The following is a 21,037-nucleotide window of genomic DNA, read 5'->3' on the forward strand; positions in this document are numbered from 1 at the left end:
GATAAACTAACACTGCACCTCTCTCATGTTCACCACATTTGCTGCACCACCATAATATGGTAGTATGTAAAAATAGGAAGTGTTATGATTTTTATCGAGTCAGAAATAACAATTTGTTTATAAGAACGGATATCGAATCCACAAGAAACAATTATTTAGAATCTGAATACATTAAAAGAAAATCATGAAATAAAAATCAATATTTAGAGACAAAAAATAATTAGTTGCTATAGTGACTAAATTAGATATCGTTTTAGAGACTACAAAAATTTTGGTTTCTAAATTAGTTTCTATTATTGTTAAATGGTTTATAAATTGGTGTCTAATTAGCGACCAATGTTTTTGCTACAAAATTTAGAATCTAAATAATTGGTAGCAAAAACTTTGGTTGCTAATTAGACATCAATTTAGAAACTATTTAACAATAATAGAAATTAATTTAGAAAAAAAAAATTTAGTCTCTAATTTAGTCACTGTAGCAACTAATTATTTTTTTGTATCTAAAAATTAGTTTATATTTCATGATTGTCTTGTAGTGATAGTTACATTTACTAAGTATAAGAATATGTACAATAATTTAATTTGATATTGACAATAGTTTGCATGAAATTTAAATAAATAAAAACATAGTAATATTCTATCATTTGATTGATATTGATGTTCATATAAAATTCATTTATATCGATTTCTCGCATATAAAAGTATTAAAAGAGTTTCCTAAATATCAATTTCTCGCATATTTAAAAAAAATCTTTATCATATTACGGTTAGATGTTGATAGTAATTAACATTTCAAATCTATTCCTAACATTCAAATTTAAATATATTAAACATTGTCATTTAGGTCAGAAACTCAGTCAAAACTAAAGATTAATGAATTATTTAAGAATGTTTTGAAACTCATGGTATTTAAGAGAGTTTTGAAAGACTTTTCCTGAAATTAAAGGAATCATAATTAAAGTCCCAACTTTCAAAAATCATAAGAAGTCATTCATTTTAATTTTTTTTTAATATTTTAAAAATCAAAGTTAAATATTATTAAGTATTCTTTCGAGTATGATTGGTTTTAAATTATTTGAATAAGTGAAAAGTAAAAATAAATAAATGTATAAAGAAAACCAAAAAAGTTGACTTCGTGTTTGTACTATACCTTATTGTTACCAAGAACTAAGCCAATATATAGATGCAAGAAAGCAAATCCAATGCTTTTGCTTGACCCCACAAATCTATATCAATAATTTTCTAACATAAATTAGCAACATATTCATATTGTTGCACTTTTAAGTTTTAAAAACGTATTACCCATATCCCGATATACACACTTCTTAATGAAAATCATGGTAAAAAAAAATGAAAATCATGTTTATCTTAAAGGTTTTTATTCAATAATAAACAATAAATTAAATATGAATCAGAATGATTCAATCCTTATATATCTTGTTAATCTTCATAACACATTAGTTAGTATTATTCGACAAAATTACATTATTTAATCAATCTCATACAAATCAATAAATAAAAAACCAGTTAAAGTAGAAGAATGTGTAACTCAAAACCAAACAGAATGTTTATCTTAAAGTAATTTACCCTAAACTTTTAAAAATTCAATCATTAATCATCCTTGTTTTCATCTACAAAAGTTGTACACTAAAACATACTTGTTATTAATTGTAGGATAGTAGGAAAATTACTTTCTACAGATACAACATCATAATCCCTGTTGCAGAGATTTGTGCCAACTCCAACAATCAATTTGCTTGTACATAACTTCCAGTACCAAGCTCTCTTATTTCAATACTTGATCTTTAAATACATTAAGTAAAATATTTGCACACCTCATATATTTCCCAAAAACAGCAGTTTAAAAATTACAGTCTATGAAGAATACAGAATTATTTAGAGAACCTGTAGTGTATCCACTTGAATTGATAAGGCCTCTGTTGTATTGTTGCTTGATACTGCTGGAGAAACCACTTGGCTTTGCTTTCAAAGATGAATTCGATTCTCCACTTTTAGCCTTTGCTACGTAACAATGAGAACATGCACTACGTGACCAAATACCAGTTCTACGTGTTTTCACAAGGAGCCAACGCAACTCATCACTGGGGTGGATGAAAGGACCCTCCACTTCAACTCTAAAACACTTTTTACTGCGATAAATTTTGGCCTCAACAGAAAGACCAACATCTTTGGTGACATAATAGTGTGCCATATTCACCATATAAGCATGCTCACTGTTAACCTTTTTCTTCATTTCAAGAACAAAAAGACCCTCTCTGAAGGAACAACCAGAAGGAACAATGGTTGTCTCTATTGTGTGATCTTGTTTTGCCCTTGTGAACGACATTGTGCCATTACAAGAAATGATGCCACTTATCCCTCCTTGGAGACCAACACGACCAATCCTTGTGATATTCAAGGTGAAATCGGTTTTGTTGTCAGCATGGTCGCGTAATCCGAGTTCTATGCTCTCAACACCATTTTTGTCATGGCTTGCCGCCAGACTAAAACGACAGTTGTTCTTTTTCTGATCACTTGTATTGTATTGCACACCCCAAACTTCTGTGTGGTCATTTTTGTTATGGCTCATTAAAACTTCAAATGAGTCTCCCAAACGTACTATGCTACCTGACTCACCCGCATCATAAGAACTACATTCGCTTCCAAGGTTAGTGTGACTACTGTAACCAGTTCCCATTGTCTATACCAGTAACTAAATTTGGACAAAGAAGGTTATAGCAGAGCCATGAGCACTTGGAATCAGTCTCAGTATTTTCATGGCTACATAATTATATATATATGAGATTTTAAGTACTCGAGAAAAAACAGTAAATAAAACCTTTGAAGTATAAAAATATATTATATATAAAATGAACACTACTTATATTAAAATTAATTTTTTATTAGTAAATAATTAAATAAATAAAAATGAGTTTGTGATTAGAAGAAAATCGAAATCAATTTTAGAGATAAAAAATAATTAGTTGTTATAATAACTAAATTAGATACTATTTTAGAGATTAAAAAAAAATTGGTTTTTCTATATTAATTTTTATTATTGATAAATAGTTTTTAAAATGATATCTAATTAGTAAGTAAGGTTTTTCTACCAAATTTAGAATCTAAACAATTAGTAGTTAAAACTTGGTAGCTAATTAGATACCAATTTAAGAATTGTTTATCAATAATAGAAATTAATTTAAAAATCAATAATTTTTTAGTCTCTAAAAATAGTAAATAATTTAATCAATATAGTAACTAATTATTTTTTTTTATCTAAAATTGGTTTTTATTTAATAATTTTTTAATAGTGTAAGAATATTTTTGTAAACAATTAAAAAAAAGTATATTTTTATTTTTTTTACTGTGAGCACTAGCGGCACTATATTTATATATTATAAAATCATAGAACCTTTGCTCTAAGTATTATAGAAATATTTATTTTTTAATGAGCAAATCATTATAGAGAATAATATTGGAGAATATGATGGCAATGAAGGCAAGAGGAGCAATGAAGGAGAATGGAAGAGTTGGGTTTTTTAAAATGAATATAAACAGAATAAAAACATTTTATAGTGGCTAGGGTATATTAGGAACATATTCATATTGTTGGATATAAGAGTTTTGGAGAGTATATATGCTTTTTTTAATGGAACACTGGAGTCTAAAAGTTATTCGTTCATATCAAAGTTTTATTCTTTTCTATTTTTTTATTTTTTTTTACATTTTTCTCATTTAATCTTTAAGTAGTTCATATTTATGTATTTATTATTTTGGACTGTATATTCATTTTTTCTTCAACACTATATAATCTAAAAGTTATTCCAAGGTATCAAATATATGGCCTAAGAAGTACATAAATAAAAAAATTATTATTTTCCAATTATATGCTTACTTTTAATCTAACATTTAATTAGCTTAAATATATATATATATATATATATATATATATATTATAAAGATATATTACAAAATGAATATATTGAACATGTCATACTTATTTTATCAGATCAATATATAAAAATTATTTGATTTCATAGTTAATTCTTAATTTATGAAAACAAATAAAAAAAAATAATTAAACCGAAAGTCTTGGAGAATTTATTCATTATCTAGTGCTGCAACAATGAATAATATATGCTTACTGAAAAGTTCATTTAATAACTCAATAAATTAATATTTTAATTATATTCTTTTTTTAAAGTAAACTTTTTCTTATAATTTAATGTTTTTTTATTTTTTATTTATTTATTTCTTTTCTAACAAGTTTATATGCAATTTTTTCTCTACAGTTTCTATTTTTCTTCTTAGCTCTCTTACTTACCCCATTTCGGGTAGAAGGATATTATGGTGTCTTTATTCATATCTGTATTACTTTTTCATCATATTATTTATGATATTTTTTATTCCTTTGTTTTATTTTTATCCCTCTTTTTTAATATCCACATAAAAAAGTGGGAATGGAGTTGAACGTTTGACAAATAAGTTTCGTATATAACTATTGTTTATCTATTGAATTTACTTTGGTTGGTATGAACTTTCTTTAGAAAAAATTTAAGAACTTTTTAATCTACATTTTATAGTGTAATATATGATAGTAGGTTCCTCTTAAATAGCGTGTCCATGTTGGATACACGTATCAGACATTGAGACTCTATGATTTTTTATAGGACACAGTATCGGTGAAATGTACAATTCAAAAAATATTTATTGTATTTCTGACAATTTTAGCACGACTCTAACACAATTTTAAAAAAGAGAAATACATTAATTTTCTAAAAACTCAAATTTGTTGTATAAATTTTTATTATGATTATAAAAATAAGGAACAAATTCTTTTGAACTAGTCATTTATGCTCCAAATTTTTTTTGAAACATAGTGCACATAAATCTTTATTGTCTTTTTTTATCAGCAATATGAATAAAATAATTAAAGGGGGATACTTTAGGGGTATCCCAACCCGTATACAATTTATAAAATAAATATTTATTGTCTTTATTGTCAATTTATATAATTCATAATTATATAATATATAAATTTGTATCCCCATGTCCTACATTTTAAAGATTATACGTATTTCCGTGTCTGTGTTGTATCAATATTTGTGCTACATAGATAACAACAATTTCATTAGATTTAAATTTATTTTCAATCTCTATAACTTTATTAATATCAAATTTAATTTTATAAAAATTTAATTATAAAAATACATGTGTTATTATTGATTATTTATTAATTAGTAGTGCATTATTTGTTGTGTTTGCTTATGTTGAATATTGGTAAAAGAATGTTATATACGAAGTGGATCTTTTTTTTATCGGCACAAAATAAATGAATTAAAAGGAGACACTTAAAAGGTGTCTCAACCCTTATACAAACACTCTGTTGCTAATCACCATAGAGAGTAAACAAATAACTCTCTTGAAGGTGCATAAAAGGTAGGGATTGAGAGTAGTGAGGCCAACTCTACTTGGAAAGGGGAAATTTGTGAAGATCAATAGCCTAACCTAAGAGGTTTTGGGCAATAATTGAAATTGGCACAAATTGACAACAATTCACTAAGTATATTAATCTTGCAAATACATGAGTCAAGCCCTCTTATTTATAGTGTTTAGAGGATTGGAAATTCAAAAGAAAGTGTAGGAAAATTCAAATAAATTCCCTCCCAAAAGTGGAGCCTAAATGAGCACATGAGGAGGGGTGTGTCTAGTTTGTATGCTCACCCCCTCCATGGGCTTTCTAGACCGGCCTAGGTAAATTTAGAGGTTTTTAGAAATTCTAAGTTTACCTAGGTTGGTGTTTTAGGTGCCAAATTTTAAGAAAAATTACAAATAAAGTTCCTATGCTAATTTTTGACAAGAAATAAAATGCAACTCTATACTAGAGTTTATGGCATGTAAAATGCGTCATCTTGGTTCATCTTGACCATAACTCTAGTAAAATGCGTCCCCTTGGTTCATCTTGACCATAACTCTAGTGGTTGACTCCATTTGACATGTTGGTGGCCTTTCAATAGAGTTGGTGTTGGGGTCTCTTCCATCAGTATTGAACCTTGTAGTCTCCAAAACAAAACTTATAAAACCCATACCAGATATGAACAACCATATGGTTAAGGAGTGGACTGTACACACTTCTTTCAAACTGAAATCCTCCCACTCTTAACTCACATGTACCAGAAAATCGCTATATAATTATGCAGCAGGTTTTGCTCATCTCCTCACCATCTCTACCAAACCTATTCTTCCTGCAAAAACTCACCATCCTTCCACACTTCCATTCTACAAAATCTAATCACCAACAACATTACCAAGGATGACACATTACTACCCCATCTTAAGTACTTCAACAACAACACACCAAGTTGTAACCTACATAACCCCCTATAAACCCCTGACCTTCCACCATTCAAGATTTAGCAACAACTTTTAATGCAAATGACAGGATTCAATTGCCAATTAGAATAAGCATAATTGAAAGAATGTACCCTGTACTTCATCCATAACCATGACCTCAATTGAGTCGAATGGAGAGTTTCATCTGCGTCCGCTACCCTTTGCTTAAAGATAATCGAATTTCTTTGCTCCCAAATACCCCTTACAATTGTCGCCCACACCCCTCTCCAAACCTGATTATGCTTGAAACTCAAGAAAGTTAGGTGAAAACTCTCGAAATGGCACTTCAAGTCCTTATGTTGGACGAAGAGTACTCATATTCACTTAAGGCAAATAGACCACACTCGTTGTGCAAATGTACATTCTAAAAATAAGTGTTGAGCAGACTCTAATGAAGCTTGATAGAGCACACAACTCATCAATCTCACTTCCACTCCTCTTCTTGTAAGATTGGATTTGTTGGCAATCTATACAAGAGAATTCTCCAGGCAGTAATTAACACATTAGGCAGTGCTTTACTCTGCCACAACTGATTAAAAACGCCATCACCTGGGCCACTCCCACAATTAGCCAAACATACAAAATTTGATTTAACTGAGAATTCCCCTGAGATATCCTTTGCCCAAACTACTTTGTCTAATTTCTCCTTATCTAGAGCATCCCTAGATATATAGCTTAGTAATTCAAGTTCTTTTTCAGATTACCAGTCGTACCTTACCCTCCTCCACCTCAGTCTCCAATGCCACACAAACTCTTCTCACCTACCTACCTCTCCCACTGTCAAAACTTGATCCAATGACAAGGAGTATAGCCTAGGGTACATGTTGGCAAGGTTATTTGTACCAACCCAAACATCCTCCCAAAATCTTACTTTATCCCCAGATCCAATTTTCCATCGAATTGCTTTTTGAAACCAGTAGTCTTCTTCTCCATCTCCATAGACAATACACAGGTCTCTCCACCATCGTGATTGAAATTTCACTGATGTTTGCCTCCAATCCATTTTCATACCGTATTTGGACATCAAAATGTCTTTCCACTTGCTTTGATTACCACTCACCATCCGCCACCTTCATTTTACTAACAAAGCACTGTTAAAAGCTCTTGTATCTCTAATACCCAGCCCCCATCCTCCATAATTAATAATTCATAATATGGTATCTCTATTCCAGGAACACCTTTTACTTATGGAACACCCTATTCCAAAATTATCTAAAACTGTTAAAGGTAAATATTTCAAAGAATGTAGGGGTACAAGAAGAAACACTCAGTTATATTTTAGGGTGTTTTTTGGGTTTGAGGGCGTTTGGTCTCATTTTTGTGAGCAAATTCTCCTTACACCTCAATGTCTCCTTCTTGCACCTCCATATAATTTTTAAATGGAAAATATACCCTTGATAGTATATTTGAGAGTTTTTACTTTGTCCGAGTCACTTTTTCTTCATTTTGAACTTTTCCCTTCATTGTGTTGTTGTTTGTGGGTTGTTGTTGGTGTTTATGATTGTAAGTGGTGGCTGTAAGTGGTGGCCAGAGGTAGTGAAGTCTAGTTGAGATGAGTTTTGTGTGCTTTTATCACTATTTTTTTTGTTTTCATTATATATATTGAATTGTTCATTTCGTGCACCTTTACAAACCGGTTTGTATATTCCGGTATATTAATATACCGGTTCGTACGTTCTGGTATGTTTCTCAACGGTTAATTAAAGTGAAAAAAAAATTAAGAATAATAAAGTATGATTAAAAAATTATTGGATTCGTGTTAATTTTCATAAATCATAAAATCCAGTAGAAAAGTATAAATAAAGGTAGATTATATGATAAAAGATAATGACTTTCTATCTCAAAATCCAAATAGACATATCAAACACCTCAACTTGATGAATAGATAATTGATGAATAGAAAATAGAAAAACTTGATTGAAGATATTTGGTTTCACACAAACACAAGAAAAGAAGAATAAGTAGTATGATAGAAGTTTTGGTGAAAAATAAAGATGAAAGTGGGACTAGAGAAGAAAACCCCACAGACAACACCTAATCTACTTAAAATCTATTAAGATGACACAATTATTTAGAAAACCATTAGTGTAGCCAGCGGCATTGATAATGCCTGTGAATTGGTCTCCCACACTTCCGAAGGAAGGAAGACGTTTCAGGATTTCACTTATTTGCTTGTCGCTCAAGGATGAGCCGTTGCCGCTGCTGGCTCCATTGTTGCAATGAGAACACGCACCAGGCGACCATACACCACTGCGACATGTTTGTTCAACAACCTTAAACAGATCAGCACCTGGATGTACGAAAGGACCCTCCACTTCAACAACAAAACCGTGATCTCTACTGCGACGAACTTTGGCTGCAACAGAAACACCTATTTCATCGCTGATATAGTAGTGCGCCACAGTCACCATGAAAGCATCGTGAGAGTATAGCAATTTCTTCTTCTCCAGCACAACAAGACCTCCTTGTTGTGACCAACCGTACGGTGTAACATGCGTCTCTATACAGAGATCTTGCACCTCCCTTTCAAACAACATTGGCCTGAAGCTCCCCACACCAGAATAACGAGACGCTGTTATCCCTCCATGCAGACGATCACGTCCAACCCTTTTGATATCCAAAACCAATTTAACATCATTATCGAATTCATCACTTAGCATAAAACTAATGCTCTTAACACTTTTGTTTTCACGACTTGCCTCCAGTATAAAACGACAAGTGCGCTTCTTTGTCTCACTTGTTATGTATTGAACACACCAAACATTTGTGTCTTTACCTCCTTTCCAGGTTGCCATGGAAACCTCAAAATTGTCTCCCATCTGAGCTTTGGTGCCACTGGAGCTCGCTTGGAAGGTAGTGGATTGGCCTAGTAGGTTGGTTTGTCTAGATCTACTATAAACGGTTCCCATTCTATATATCTGAGTTTGTATATATCACATGAGGAAGGTTTGAGGAAGATTTAGGTTAGACTAGAGCCATAACTGGAATGTGTTCGATTAAATGCGAGTAGGGTTTTGTTCTGGGACCTTCGATTTGTTCTCACCACCTTCTGCGCACATTTACACACAAAAATGTTATATGAAAATAAAAAAAAACCTTGCTAGATTATTGTTGTTGTGACTTCTTTGGTCGATGGGTATGCCAACGCGACGATCAAGAATCTATGTCCAAGAAGATAAGAACGAATAATGAAAATGTATGAGATGCTCTTGAATTATCATAATGTTAAACATTAATCTTATTTATAAGGGTGGTATTAATATTGTGAGGAATATAATGTTATGCAAAATCGCTAAATTATCCTTTAATGAGGGTACTTTCACTTATTTGGAATAAACAAGGAGGAAAAGAGTTTTGGGAGCCAATCTTGAATAAGATAAGTAGGAGACTAAGTACTTGGAATGGACTTTTTTTTCTCTTTTAAGGGGAGATTGTGTCTTAAGTTTGTTTTTTCAGCCTTATCGTGGTTCTACTTCTCTTTTTATAAAGCTCCGGTGTGTAATAGAATTATTACACTATAAGAAAATCGTGAAATAAAAACTAATTTTTAAAAATAAAAAATAATTAGTTATTATAATAATTAAATTAGAGACTAAAAAAAAATTGGTTTCTAAATTAGTTTATATTATTGTTAAATGGTTTCTAAATTGGTATCTAATTAGCAACCAAGATTTTTGCTACCAAATTTAAAATCTAAATAAGTGGTAGTTAAAACCTTGATAGATAATTAGATACCAATTTAGAAATTATTTAACAATAATAGAAACTAATTTAGAAACCAAAATTTTTTAGTCTCTAATTTAGTCACTATAGCAACTAATTATTTTTTGTTTCTAAAAATTGGTTTCTATTTCATGATTTTCTTGTAGTGTTAGTATTCAGAAGAGGTTTATGTGGACATTGGAAAGAGATCACACACTGATATCATAGGTTGGTTGGGAGAATATTTGCAAAGCTATGGAGGATGGAGGATGATAAATCCTATTCCTGGAACACCTGAAATGATAAATTCATAATTCATAAAATATGTTATGGAAAATATATTCCAAAAACATTCAAGAAAAGGGCAATGAAGAAGTTGTTTTTAAAAAAAGGGTAAAATAGTCTTTTACAAGAAAGATGAGGTGCAGTGAGAAAATTGTTGCAGTACAGGAGGAAACACCCAACATAACCCCAACCACAAAAAGGAAACTAGAGGCCCTCCAAGCCCAAAAAAGAGTCCACACCAAGATTGATAACAGTCAAAAAGTAATTCCCGCAACCACCCTTTTTCTCCTAAGAACAAGAAAGCCCGGTGATAATAGCAAGTACAAAACATGATAACACAAGCATGGATTTGCACCAACCAAACAACTATTCAACTCTATCATTCTCCTTTATAACACATATATATACATTTTTAGTATTTTCTCAAAAATTTATTAAAAAAATACTACTTTTCCCTTTCAGATTATCTAATGTTTTTACACATACATTAAAAATAACTACAACTATTTTTTAATTTTTTTTCTAAAATAGAACTATTGACTATAATAATTATATTAAGTCTAATTAATTTCAATGAGTATATTTGTGGTAGTTGAACAATTAATAGATACACGTATTCAAGATTCATTAAGATTGAAGTCATAAGAGCAAATTAGGAAAAAGAATAATGAAAGTAGATATAATTTTCAAAATGAGATAATTTATTTTTGAACAAATTGCAATGATAAAACTGTAGATGATTTGGTAGGGAAGGAGAACTTTTTATCCTTAAAAAACGTCTTTTATAAATTTCAACAGAAATAATGATTATGCTGTCATGTCCTTAACAATCATACGAGATTGTATAAGTAGTAAAAAAAGTTTAAGGGAATTTTTTCTAAAAATATTTCACAATACTTAACAAAATTGACAACTTCTTACTAGCTAGATTAATTTAATTAATTTACGAATGATGGTTGTTTTGTTAAAGAGATTAAATCATTTGTAAGGATCAGAATGTTAAAATTGAAAAAAAAAAACTAAAACTAATTAATAAAGGAATTAAATATAATTTCCTAAAATCTTATTAAAAAAAATAAAAGAATATGTACTTCAAATTAGTTGAGAAGAATTTAAAAAAAATTAAATAATATTAATTAAAATTTAAAATATAAAAGATAATTAATCAAAATTATATTTTTTTATGGTATTTAAAATTAATTGAGAAGAATTTTAAAGATTGAATTATATTAATTAAGATTTAGAAGATAATTAATAATTAATTAAGACTTATAAATATATTATTCATTCAATATGACTAATATTTATATGAAAAAACTATGCATATAATTAGAAGAAGAGTTTCGAATTTTTTTTTTTTATCTTGATCGTGAATCGTGATTGTGACTTTTTTTTTTATCAATAAAAAATAAATAAAATGAAACATTTCATAATTTCCTAACCGTTATAAAAAAAATAGTTAGAACAAACTTACTCAACACGTGATCTATCTACACAAATTCATCAGATTCTACATGTCAATAAACAAATCCTTAAATATATATAAAATAGGCCATACAAAAGAATTTAGCAGCTCAAATTATTCCGTGAGTACCCACATAGGTTTTGATCTATCCATAAATCGTATATATTTCTCACGCCAGTTGTGAAAAAGAGATTCTGATACAATTCTTAATTGCATTTATCTAATTATATCAAGTTTTGTTTGTCGTCCATTTTGCACTAGTGGATATTGTTGCTTTCATGACGTTATTATGCTATAAGTCTTAAGCTATGTACCACATATACGGATATGGATACTGACACGATACGGACGGACATGGAGATACGTATAATTTTTAAAATATAGAACACGGGAACACATATCTATATATTATATAATTTTGAATTATATAAATTGAAAATAAATATTTATGTGCCAAAATATATTTCAGATTCTTTTGAAAAAAGGAAGATATTTTTTATGACTGATTCAAAAGAATTTGTTCCTTATTTTTATAATCATAATAAAAATTTATACAATAAATTTGCGGTTTTAGAAAATTATTGTATTTATATCTTTTAAAATTGTGTTAAAATTGTGCTATAGAATTTTTAAAAATCCAACAAATATTTTTTTTAAATTGAACACTTCACCGATAAGTGTTGTAGGAGTGTCGACACAAATACATGTATCCAACACGGATACACCATTTAAGAGAAGTGTCTAAACCTCATAAGTCTTAATGCAAAGTGTCTGAACCTCGTATATTGTAATGCAAGCTGACACACAAATTGCAATGGACCTTTACAAATTATATAACACTTCTTAATGGATATATATATTCTTCACCTTAATGACTAACTTTATTAATTGTAGATAAATTTTAAATATTTATTTATTAATTTTATTATTGGATTTATTAGAAGGGATGTATAATCATCTGACTATAATTATATTATATTTTTTAATGTTACATAAATCAACGCTAAAATCATTCAGATATATTTTCCAACAACTTCACCTTCAAGCACAACTTCTTCTGACACCAACGGCTTCTGGTTCAGATTAGAGATATATAATATTTTATGAAACTCCTATTGTCCAGCTTCTTATAAAATGTCATGTCATCATAACTTTGCATAAACCAGAAAAGAATTTGATTCTTTGCGAGAATCTGTACATTTGGCTTAATTAGTAGATAATGTTAAGGCAATCCAATAACAAAAAACTAAGAATATTTGTTTGCATCTATACTTTTATTCATTACACATTATAACTCATGAAATATTGTAAAAATACATAATTAATATAACACTCATTATACATGGAATAATGAACATTTATTTGAGCATCACAATAGTTTTTTTAGACACACTCTCGATTAAGAGTAAAAGTTTAAGAATTAAAAACGAAGGAAGGTAGAAGCAAAAGACATCAAAAAAAGAAGAAGTTAATTGTTCAATCAGTTACGTATACAAAAATATTTATTTATATTTTCTCGTACACATAAACAAAGGACTTCTCTATTTTTTTTTTCTCAAACTGCTACTTAATAATTAGAAGTTAGTTGGAAACAATGAAAACATTTTTTCATATTAAAAAACCAAATAATATATTCTTTTTATCATCAATAAATAAATTAAATAAACAAAGATATTTATGAATTCTTTTTAGCATTTAACGTTGTTTCATACATTAATAAGTAAAAGTTGACATAAATTAATTAATAATATCAAAATTTTGCATTAATAAGTAAAAGTTCATATAAATTAATTAATAATATAAAATTTTTACACCATACATATAATGAATTATAAAATTATTACTACAAATTTATTAGTATTGACGTTTGAATATCGATTTATGTTACGTTAACTTTTAATGATCGATTCTAAGTAAAGTTAAAGTTGAAATTTATCAGTGGTGCAACAAATATATTTTCCTTTCAATAAAAAAAGTTATTGCACATTGTTACTTTAATAACAAGATATTTTGCTAAACTTCTTTTATTTCTCTATATATACATGTACATTTTTTAAGAAGATCTTCTTGAATAAAATTTTAAAGTGAACCAAAATATAAAGATCACCTTTCTAATATTTAAATAATCCGAAGAATTAATAAATACACATATACAATAGACGACATATTAAAGGATCACCAAGAAAATCATGAAATAGAAATCAATTTTGGAGACAAAAAATAATTAGTTGTTATAGTGACTAAATTAGAAACCATCTTAGAAATTAACAAAAAAATTAGTTTCTATTATTTTTAAATAATTTTTAAATTGATATTTAATTAGTTACAAGGTTTTAACTACCAATCATTCAAATTCTAAATTTGGTAGCAAAAACTTTGGTAGTTAATTAGATACCAATTTATAAATCATTTAACAATCATATAAACTAATTTATAAACCAAAAGTTTTTTTTAGTTTCTAAAATTGTCTCTAATTTAATCACTATAACAACTAATTATTTTTTATTTCTAAAATTGATTTCAATTTCATGATTTTGTTGTAGTGGATTCTTTCTCGGTTGTCAGCCCGACTTTTTCTTTCATAAGGTTGTCCCGTTCGACCATCACCTAGCGTGGCCTTTAGGGCCTCTTGTTCTTCACAAGCCAGCCGATTCTCCCTCTGCCTCTGCTCTTGGCATTTGTCAGCAGCCTCCAAGGCATTTTTCAAGGAGAGGGTCGATTCGTTAAGCTGGGGTTTCAGTTTGGGAATCACGACCGACTCAGCCCTCTTGAGTTCGTCACCAATAGCCCGACTTACCACTACCGCCCGGCACTGGAGTTCCACCATCTCTTCAATCAAATCTAGAGTGGGAACAACTGCCAAGATACCTTCGTCCTCCGGTCGAAGATCAAATTGCATAGTGGGAGCGATCCTCATCCCTAAACCCAACATACTTATTGGCCTACCGGATGAGGTACCCACCTCCGGTCGTTGCGCCTTTAACGAACGTCCTCTCTTCTTGCTCACGACCGGAGCAACGACAGTGGTCTCGGGCGACACAGTTTCTATAGCGGTCGGTTGAGGCGCAACCCCAACAACAATAGAGATTTTGCGCTCCTCAGCCTGCCTCTTCAGGCTCTTCATGAACTTGCTCAAACTCAGATCCATCTTGAAAATGATATCTGCAAAACACATGTAAAATTAAACTACATTAAAAACTAATAGCAGAATGACCGAAAGCAAATAAACTTGTACCATTTAGATCTTCCCATTTCTTGGACGACCCATACAAAGCTATCAATTTTCGAGTAGGAAGTCTACATGGCAACTGGTTTACAATCAACAATATTTCTTTGTTGAAAGAGGATAAAGATTTCCAAAATCGGTTGTCAAGGGGGGTAGGTTTCTCAGTCCAATGGAAAGGGAATTTGGTGGTTCCATCGGCATTATAAAAAAGGTCTCGACCGTCCGGCTCAACGAAAACTTTAAAATAATATTCCTTAAAATTTTTATAGGAAGTGGTAAAAGCAGCAAAACGTACATTCCCGGGCAGACTGGACAATGACAACCAGCCCACAGGAGTAGTCGAGTGGGTATTATAATAATACAGGAACGACTCGGGGGTGGGGTTAAGGCCAAATATTTGGCCCAAGATTCGGAAGGCTTGCAAAATTGCTCACGAATTTGGATGCAACTGGGTAGGTGCGACATTAAGAATCCGAAGGACTCTCATGGTAAAATCGTCGAAGGGAAAAGTTATGTTCAGGTGAGAAAAGAATGTGCTATACACAAAGTAAAAGTCGTGCGGCGCATTCTCCCGATCGTGACATACACGATCGGTTACGCCGCAAAAGTCCACGGCCAATGCCTCAGTCGGACAGTCAGACTCTAGAAAGTTCTTATTTACAAAAAAGAACTCATCCAAATCATCAGCAGACCTAATTTTAGTAGGAATTTTAAGGACGGACGGATCAATCCAATCATAGCTTGGGTCGTCCGATGACTGACTTGCACTACCAAAGGTGTTGAACCTTGTGATGTTCAATGTTTTGAAGAATCCAAATCCTTTGAAGGATGTTGAAGCCTCTGCTTTGCTTGTTGTTGCTGTGTTGGTTTAAGCTTTGTTCTGGGGTAGTTTATATGTTGTAATCCACCCTTGTATTAAATCTCAAGCAATTAGCATCTCAATCCTTATCAAAGTAAAATGTTTTTCAAACTAAGTTGAAACAACCGATTGTTTTGTCGAAACAACTGATTGTTTATACTTAGGTGTTTTGAGAAAGATTGAAAACTGTTTTTGAATGGTTGAAACTATTAAGTACCAAACCAACCGATTGATTCGAGGAAACAACCGATTGTTTGTTTTGGAACCATAACAGAAAAACTGTTTTGTGTTTGACTGAGCTTTAAATGATTTAACTGAATACGCTCCAGTCATTAAATGCTTTGACCAATCTTTTAAAGCAATTTAAGAGTTTGTTAAGATTTGATAACAAACTATATCTTTGTATAAATTCAGAAAAACAGATTTAAGAATTAAGAATCTTTTGACAAAGTTTTTCTAAAGAGTTTTTCAAAGTGCTGAGATTGCTTAAGAGTTTGCGATTGATCAAGGTGCTGGAATAGGATTCTACTTGTATTGATTTCAGATATTCATCTGTAACAAGTGTAATCTTTGTAATCTGTTGAACATTTCGTTTCTGTGTTTGCTGAGATTGGTTGTGTGTTCTTGAGGTGTTCAAGATCAGCAATCTTAGTGTTGGCCAAGGAGAGTGTGTTTCTTGAGGTGTTCAAGGTCATTCTCTTGGTTATTGTGTAAGTGATCAAGTGGTGATTGCTTAGTGGATATCCTCAGGGTTTCTGAGAAGACTGGATGTAGCTCTGGTTTGGAGTGAACCAGTATAAACAACTGTGTACAATCTCTCTATTTCTAACTCTTTAAATTCAGTTTATTTGTTGTTTGACTGGTGTAAACAACCGATTGTTTTTCTGGTATTACAGCTTTTGCTTGCTGTTTTGGCTAACTGAATTGCTGAATCAATTGGTTTCTAAGATAAATTCATTCTAGCTTAGAAAAGTTTGCGAAAACTCTTTTAAACAATTCACCACCCCCCCCCCTCTAGTTTAAAGCCATCTTTTCTAACAAAAGGAAGTACGAGTCAAGGATGAATCCACACTATAGGAAGACTCTACAGAGGATGACATTACTAACCTTGACTAAAGCAAACTCGACGACGAGACTAACTTGTAGTGAACTCGGCACTCGGAGCAGATAGCGCGAAATTCAGATAGTAGAAGAAGCTTGTAAACCCTTCTACGTGCAAATGAAGTGTTATTTATAGGCAAGGAAGTGAGAGAAAAATTTCCCCATCAATCATCCAGCACCATTGGATCAAAGATGATCCAACGGCTAAACCCATCTGGCATTCGAAACGGCACGAAATCCCCACCGTTGAAGTCATTGGATGAAGCAGTATATACTAATATGATGGCTCTGCCAAACGTCACGTCTCTGCTACACATTTAATGTGCCAGCTATCAAGCACTGTCTTGAAAGTCTCGTCCATCTTATACGACTCTTCGGCCAATCATGTCCTCGAGCCTGGGGGGCAGGTGTACCGATCGGCCCCGGACGATCGAATCTATACATTAAAATAATCTAATATAGTAAATATGTGGCAAGGAAACGGTTACAACTAGCGTTGAATAAGTTAGAGACACTTCGAGAAGCACTTCCTTAATATCAGGAAGCCACTACACTAAACATAAGGACCACTACGCATGTTTTTAGTAACCGGTTACCTGGCCCACACGAACCAAAGCCCAAGTCAACCTATAAAAGGAACTTCTGAAAGGGGGAAAGGTACGTTTTCATAATATCAGATAGACTAAACTAAACACTAGCACTGACTTGAGCGTCAGAGTGCAATCGCAGGTACCCCGCCGACCGGACGAACGAGCGTAGGAAAGAAGAAGGACTTGGAGAATTAGGTAGCTGCTGGCACGAAGACAATTGTGTATCGACGTGGATCAACATTACTCTGACCCTGACATCCACACAGATACACAACCCATATAAAAAAGTTAAAAAATTGTATAAATAAAAAATTAAAACTATAAACATACATATGCTACCAGCAATAAGCATATGTATTTTCCAAATATGGGTAGCAGCAATAGGACCTAATACTCGAATTATAAATCAAGTCTCCGGTCCCAAAATTGTTCTTTGTCCTATAAAAAAAATTATCTTCCTAATTTTCCTCAACAAATTTCTGTAAGTATTATTACTATTGTTACAACTTGTATTCAACAAAGTAATTTTGCTGCAATATCTATAAATATGCTCCATTCAAAGCATGGTTATGTTCACCAAATACTCTTATTTTCTTCAGTATTTTGTAGATAAGAGACATATCATAAGTATCAAATTGTGTGTTGGATTTATATAATCGAAGATTTTCTAGTTTTCAACTTCTTTTTTTATCAGAAAAATGAAAAAATTAAATTAAGATATTTCAAGATTATACAAAGCCAACCATAGAGAATTCTCAAAAATTGAGAATAGTATCTGAGAATTTTTTTTTATCAATAAATAATAAATTAAAATTAATAAGAATATTTCAGAGATGAATATAAAAAAACAACCGACAAACATAAACAATCCCCAATTCAATTCAAACTAGAAATATATTATAAGTACTTCTTTTATATATATATATATATATATATATATATATATATATATTATTCTTTTGATCCATAAAAAAAAAAAAAAGATTTTAAACTTTTTATTGTATTTATCCTAATTAAAGTTAGTCTATCCAATAGTTTGAAACAAACAATCTAAAGACAAGTTGCAAAAGGAGTAGAATTCGAAATGGATATATTCTCTTTGCAACACTTGATATTAATGGATATATTCTCCATCTAGTTGAGGCACAAATTGCTAAAATGTGATATTACCATAACTTTGCATAAACCAGAAAAGAATTGGATTCCTCTGCTTGCATGTATATATACTTGGGTGAGTTAGAAGGTAACCCTAAGGCCATTCACAAAACAAGTTGAGTTGCAGAGAGAAGATCATCATCAGAATGGGAGACTTGATGCAGAGAATCATGGAACTGATTCAGGCTGAGCAAGCAGGGAAAGGCTCATCAAACAATGGTACTTCAAACGCCTTCAACAACCATGGCAGTGGCCCCCAGGACTTCAAGGGTGCAACCATCAACAGTGGCCAAAATGCTGGGAATCGTAACAGGATTAACCACTCTGAGCACTTCGATGAACAGGTTTTCAATAATTCTGGTACTTTCAACGGTAACGGTAACGGTGGCACTATCAAGGGTGGCTTCAATGCCTCAAAAAACAACCACTATGTTCCACGTTATTACTAGTTATTTTATCTGTGTTTGATAAAAGGGGCAACATGCATGATCTACTACATGTTCATGTTCTGTTGTGTTATAAACCCTAAACCCATAAATAATGTAGAGTTATCACTCTTATGGTCTATTTAATATATCTATTATCTTAATCCCAATATATATCTTCTTCTTCTTCTTTACATGCTTTCAATTTCGGATTCAGAATATTAGGTTTCTATTATTCAGTTTACAGAATAAATTCATCTGTTGAAAATTCTCTTATAATGATTATTTTTTAACACACTCTATTTTTAAAAGTGTATAAATTGGCAAGAGCTTGAAAACCAACTTAAAGACTCGATTAATTAAGTTAAAATGATTTTAAGAAAATTTAATAAAACTAAGATTAAATAGAAATTGTAAATTACTGCAGATTAATATATTATGAAACAAATAAAAGTAAAACTTGCAATACCCCGAAAAACATCTAACTATTTAAATACATGTTCTACTTATTTCTATACAAACTTAGAGTTTTGCAAAATATTTCTATTACAAGATTATGACTTATAGAAATACAAATATTTACATATTCGTAGTTCAGAATAAAACTCTGAAACCTTTAAGACTCTCCTGTACCTGTATGATCATCTGCTCGTGTACATAGTACCGTCATCGCAATTCAAACACAACACGAAAAACAAGAGTAAGCTAGTGAAAATAAAATTTTATAATATACGTAATTAAATTAAAAGAGAAAATCAAATTACATGATCAATTTCTCAATTATTCAATTTTCTTCAAATTCTAACATAAAACAATCACATAAATCTCACGTGGATCTACACATCCAGAATATTCAACAAACCACATCTTCTGGAAGAATCGTATTAAGTAAGTCCTACCAGAGACTAACACCTGATCCAAAGATTACCAGCGAATCCAATAGAAAGGATCAGGGTAAGTTCAATACAACTCAAGTTGTGCATTTCATATGTCACGGTGTGCATGAACCCCCATCAGACTACCTGATATCTTAGTCTATGTGACTTAGATCATCAGTGAAGCTCAGATATCTTTGTTACCATATAGGCATCAATACTTAATACACAGCAAACATCAGTCCATACATTATCCCAAATGTATGAATTCAATTCCACATCATTTCATCATACAATATCATTCCAAACACGATCCACAACATTCAAAAGCGTAATTAACATAAAAAAACAACATTGAATATTAAACCATCAAAATCTAATATGTTTACAAATTTAAATAATATATAAACAAACAACACAATATATAAACACACAACATCCCTGCAAGAGAAATTGAATATTGGGACCACGTCCCTTCCTTATTCAGATCTTCTATCCTAGGGTGCTATTAAAAATTAAATTTAGTTTCTCTTACCATAATTGTTTGCTTTCCAAGCAACTTCTAGAATTTTTATTCCTCACAGTCTGGATAAGCTTCAAGATTTATGGGCCTAATGCAAGTTATCCAAATAGAATAAAAATTCAGTATATAATAGAATAAGTTGAGAAGATTAAACTTCTTAACTGACCCCACCAAGATTGATGACTAAATTCTAAGGAAAAATATATAACAAAAGATTTTTAGAGTAAAAATGAATTTACTCTGTTTGAAAATCTGATCGGATAGAAATTTTCCTTAACTCGCCAGCGTTCCGATCAGATTCTAAAATAGATGAAGATTGAGAGAGAAAATTAAGAGAGAAGGGAGAAATCTAGAGAGAAATGGAGATAAGGAAGAAAGAAAAGAAAGAAACCGTGTGTGATGTCTCTGTGTTTGTGTTTAAAAAAACGCTGTTACAAA

The 21,037-nt window shown here is 31.1% G+C and overlaps 1 protein-coding gene across 1 annotated transcript; it reads right to left on the reverse strand.

Moving 5' to 3' along the window:
- Nucleotides 1-1,644: 1,644 nt before the first annotated feature.
- Nucleotides 1,645-2,785, reverse strand: LOC137820205 (uncharacterized). The gene has a single exon (XM_068624139.1). The coding sequence runs from the start codon at nt 2,696-2,698 to the stop codon at nt 1,862-1,864; it is 837 nt and encodes a 278-aa protein (XP_068480240.1). The 5' UTR covers nt 2,699-2,785; the 3' UTR covers nt 1,645-1,861.
- Nucleotides 2,786-21,037: the final 18,252 nt, after the last annotated feature.

The sequence above is a fragment of the Phaseolus vulgaris genome, chromosome 9 (genome assembly GCF_000499845.2).
Source record: "Phaseolus vulgaris cultivar G19833 chromosome 9, P. vulgaris v2.0, whole genome shotgun sequence".
Classification (NCBI taxonomy): Eukaryota; Viridiplantae; Streptophyta; class Magnoliopsida; order Fabales; family Fabaceae; genus Phaseolus; species Phaseolus vulgaris.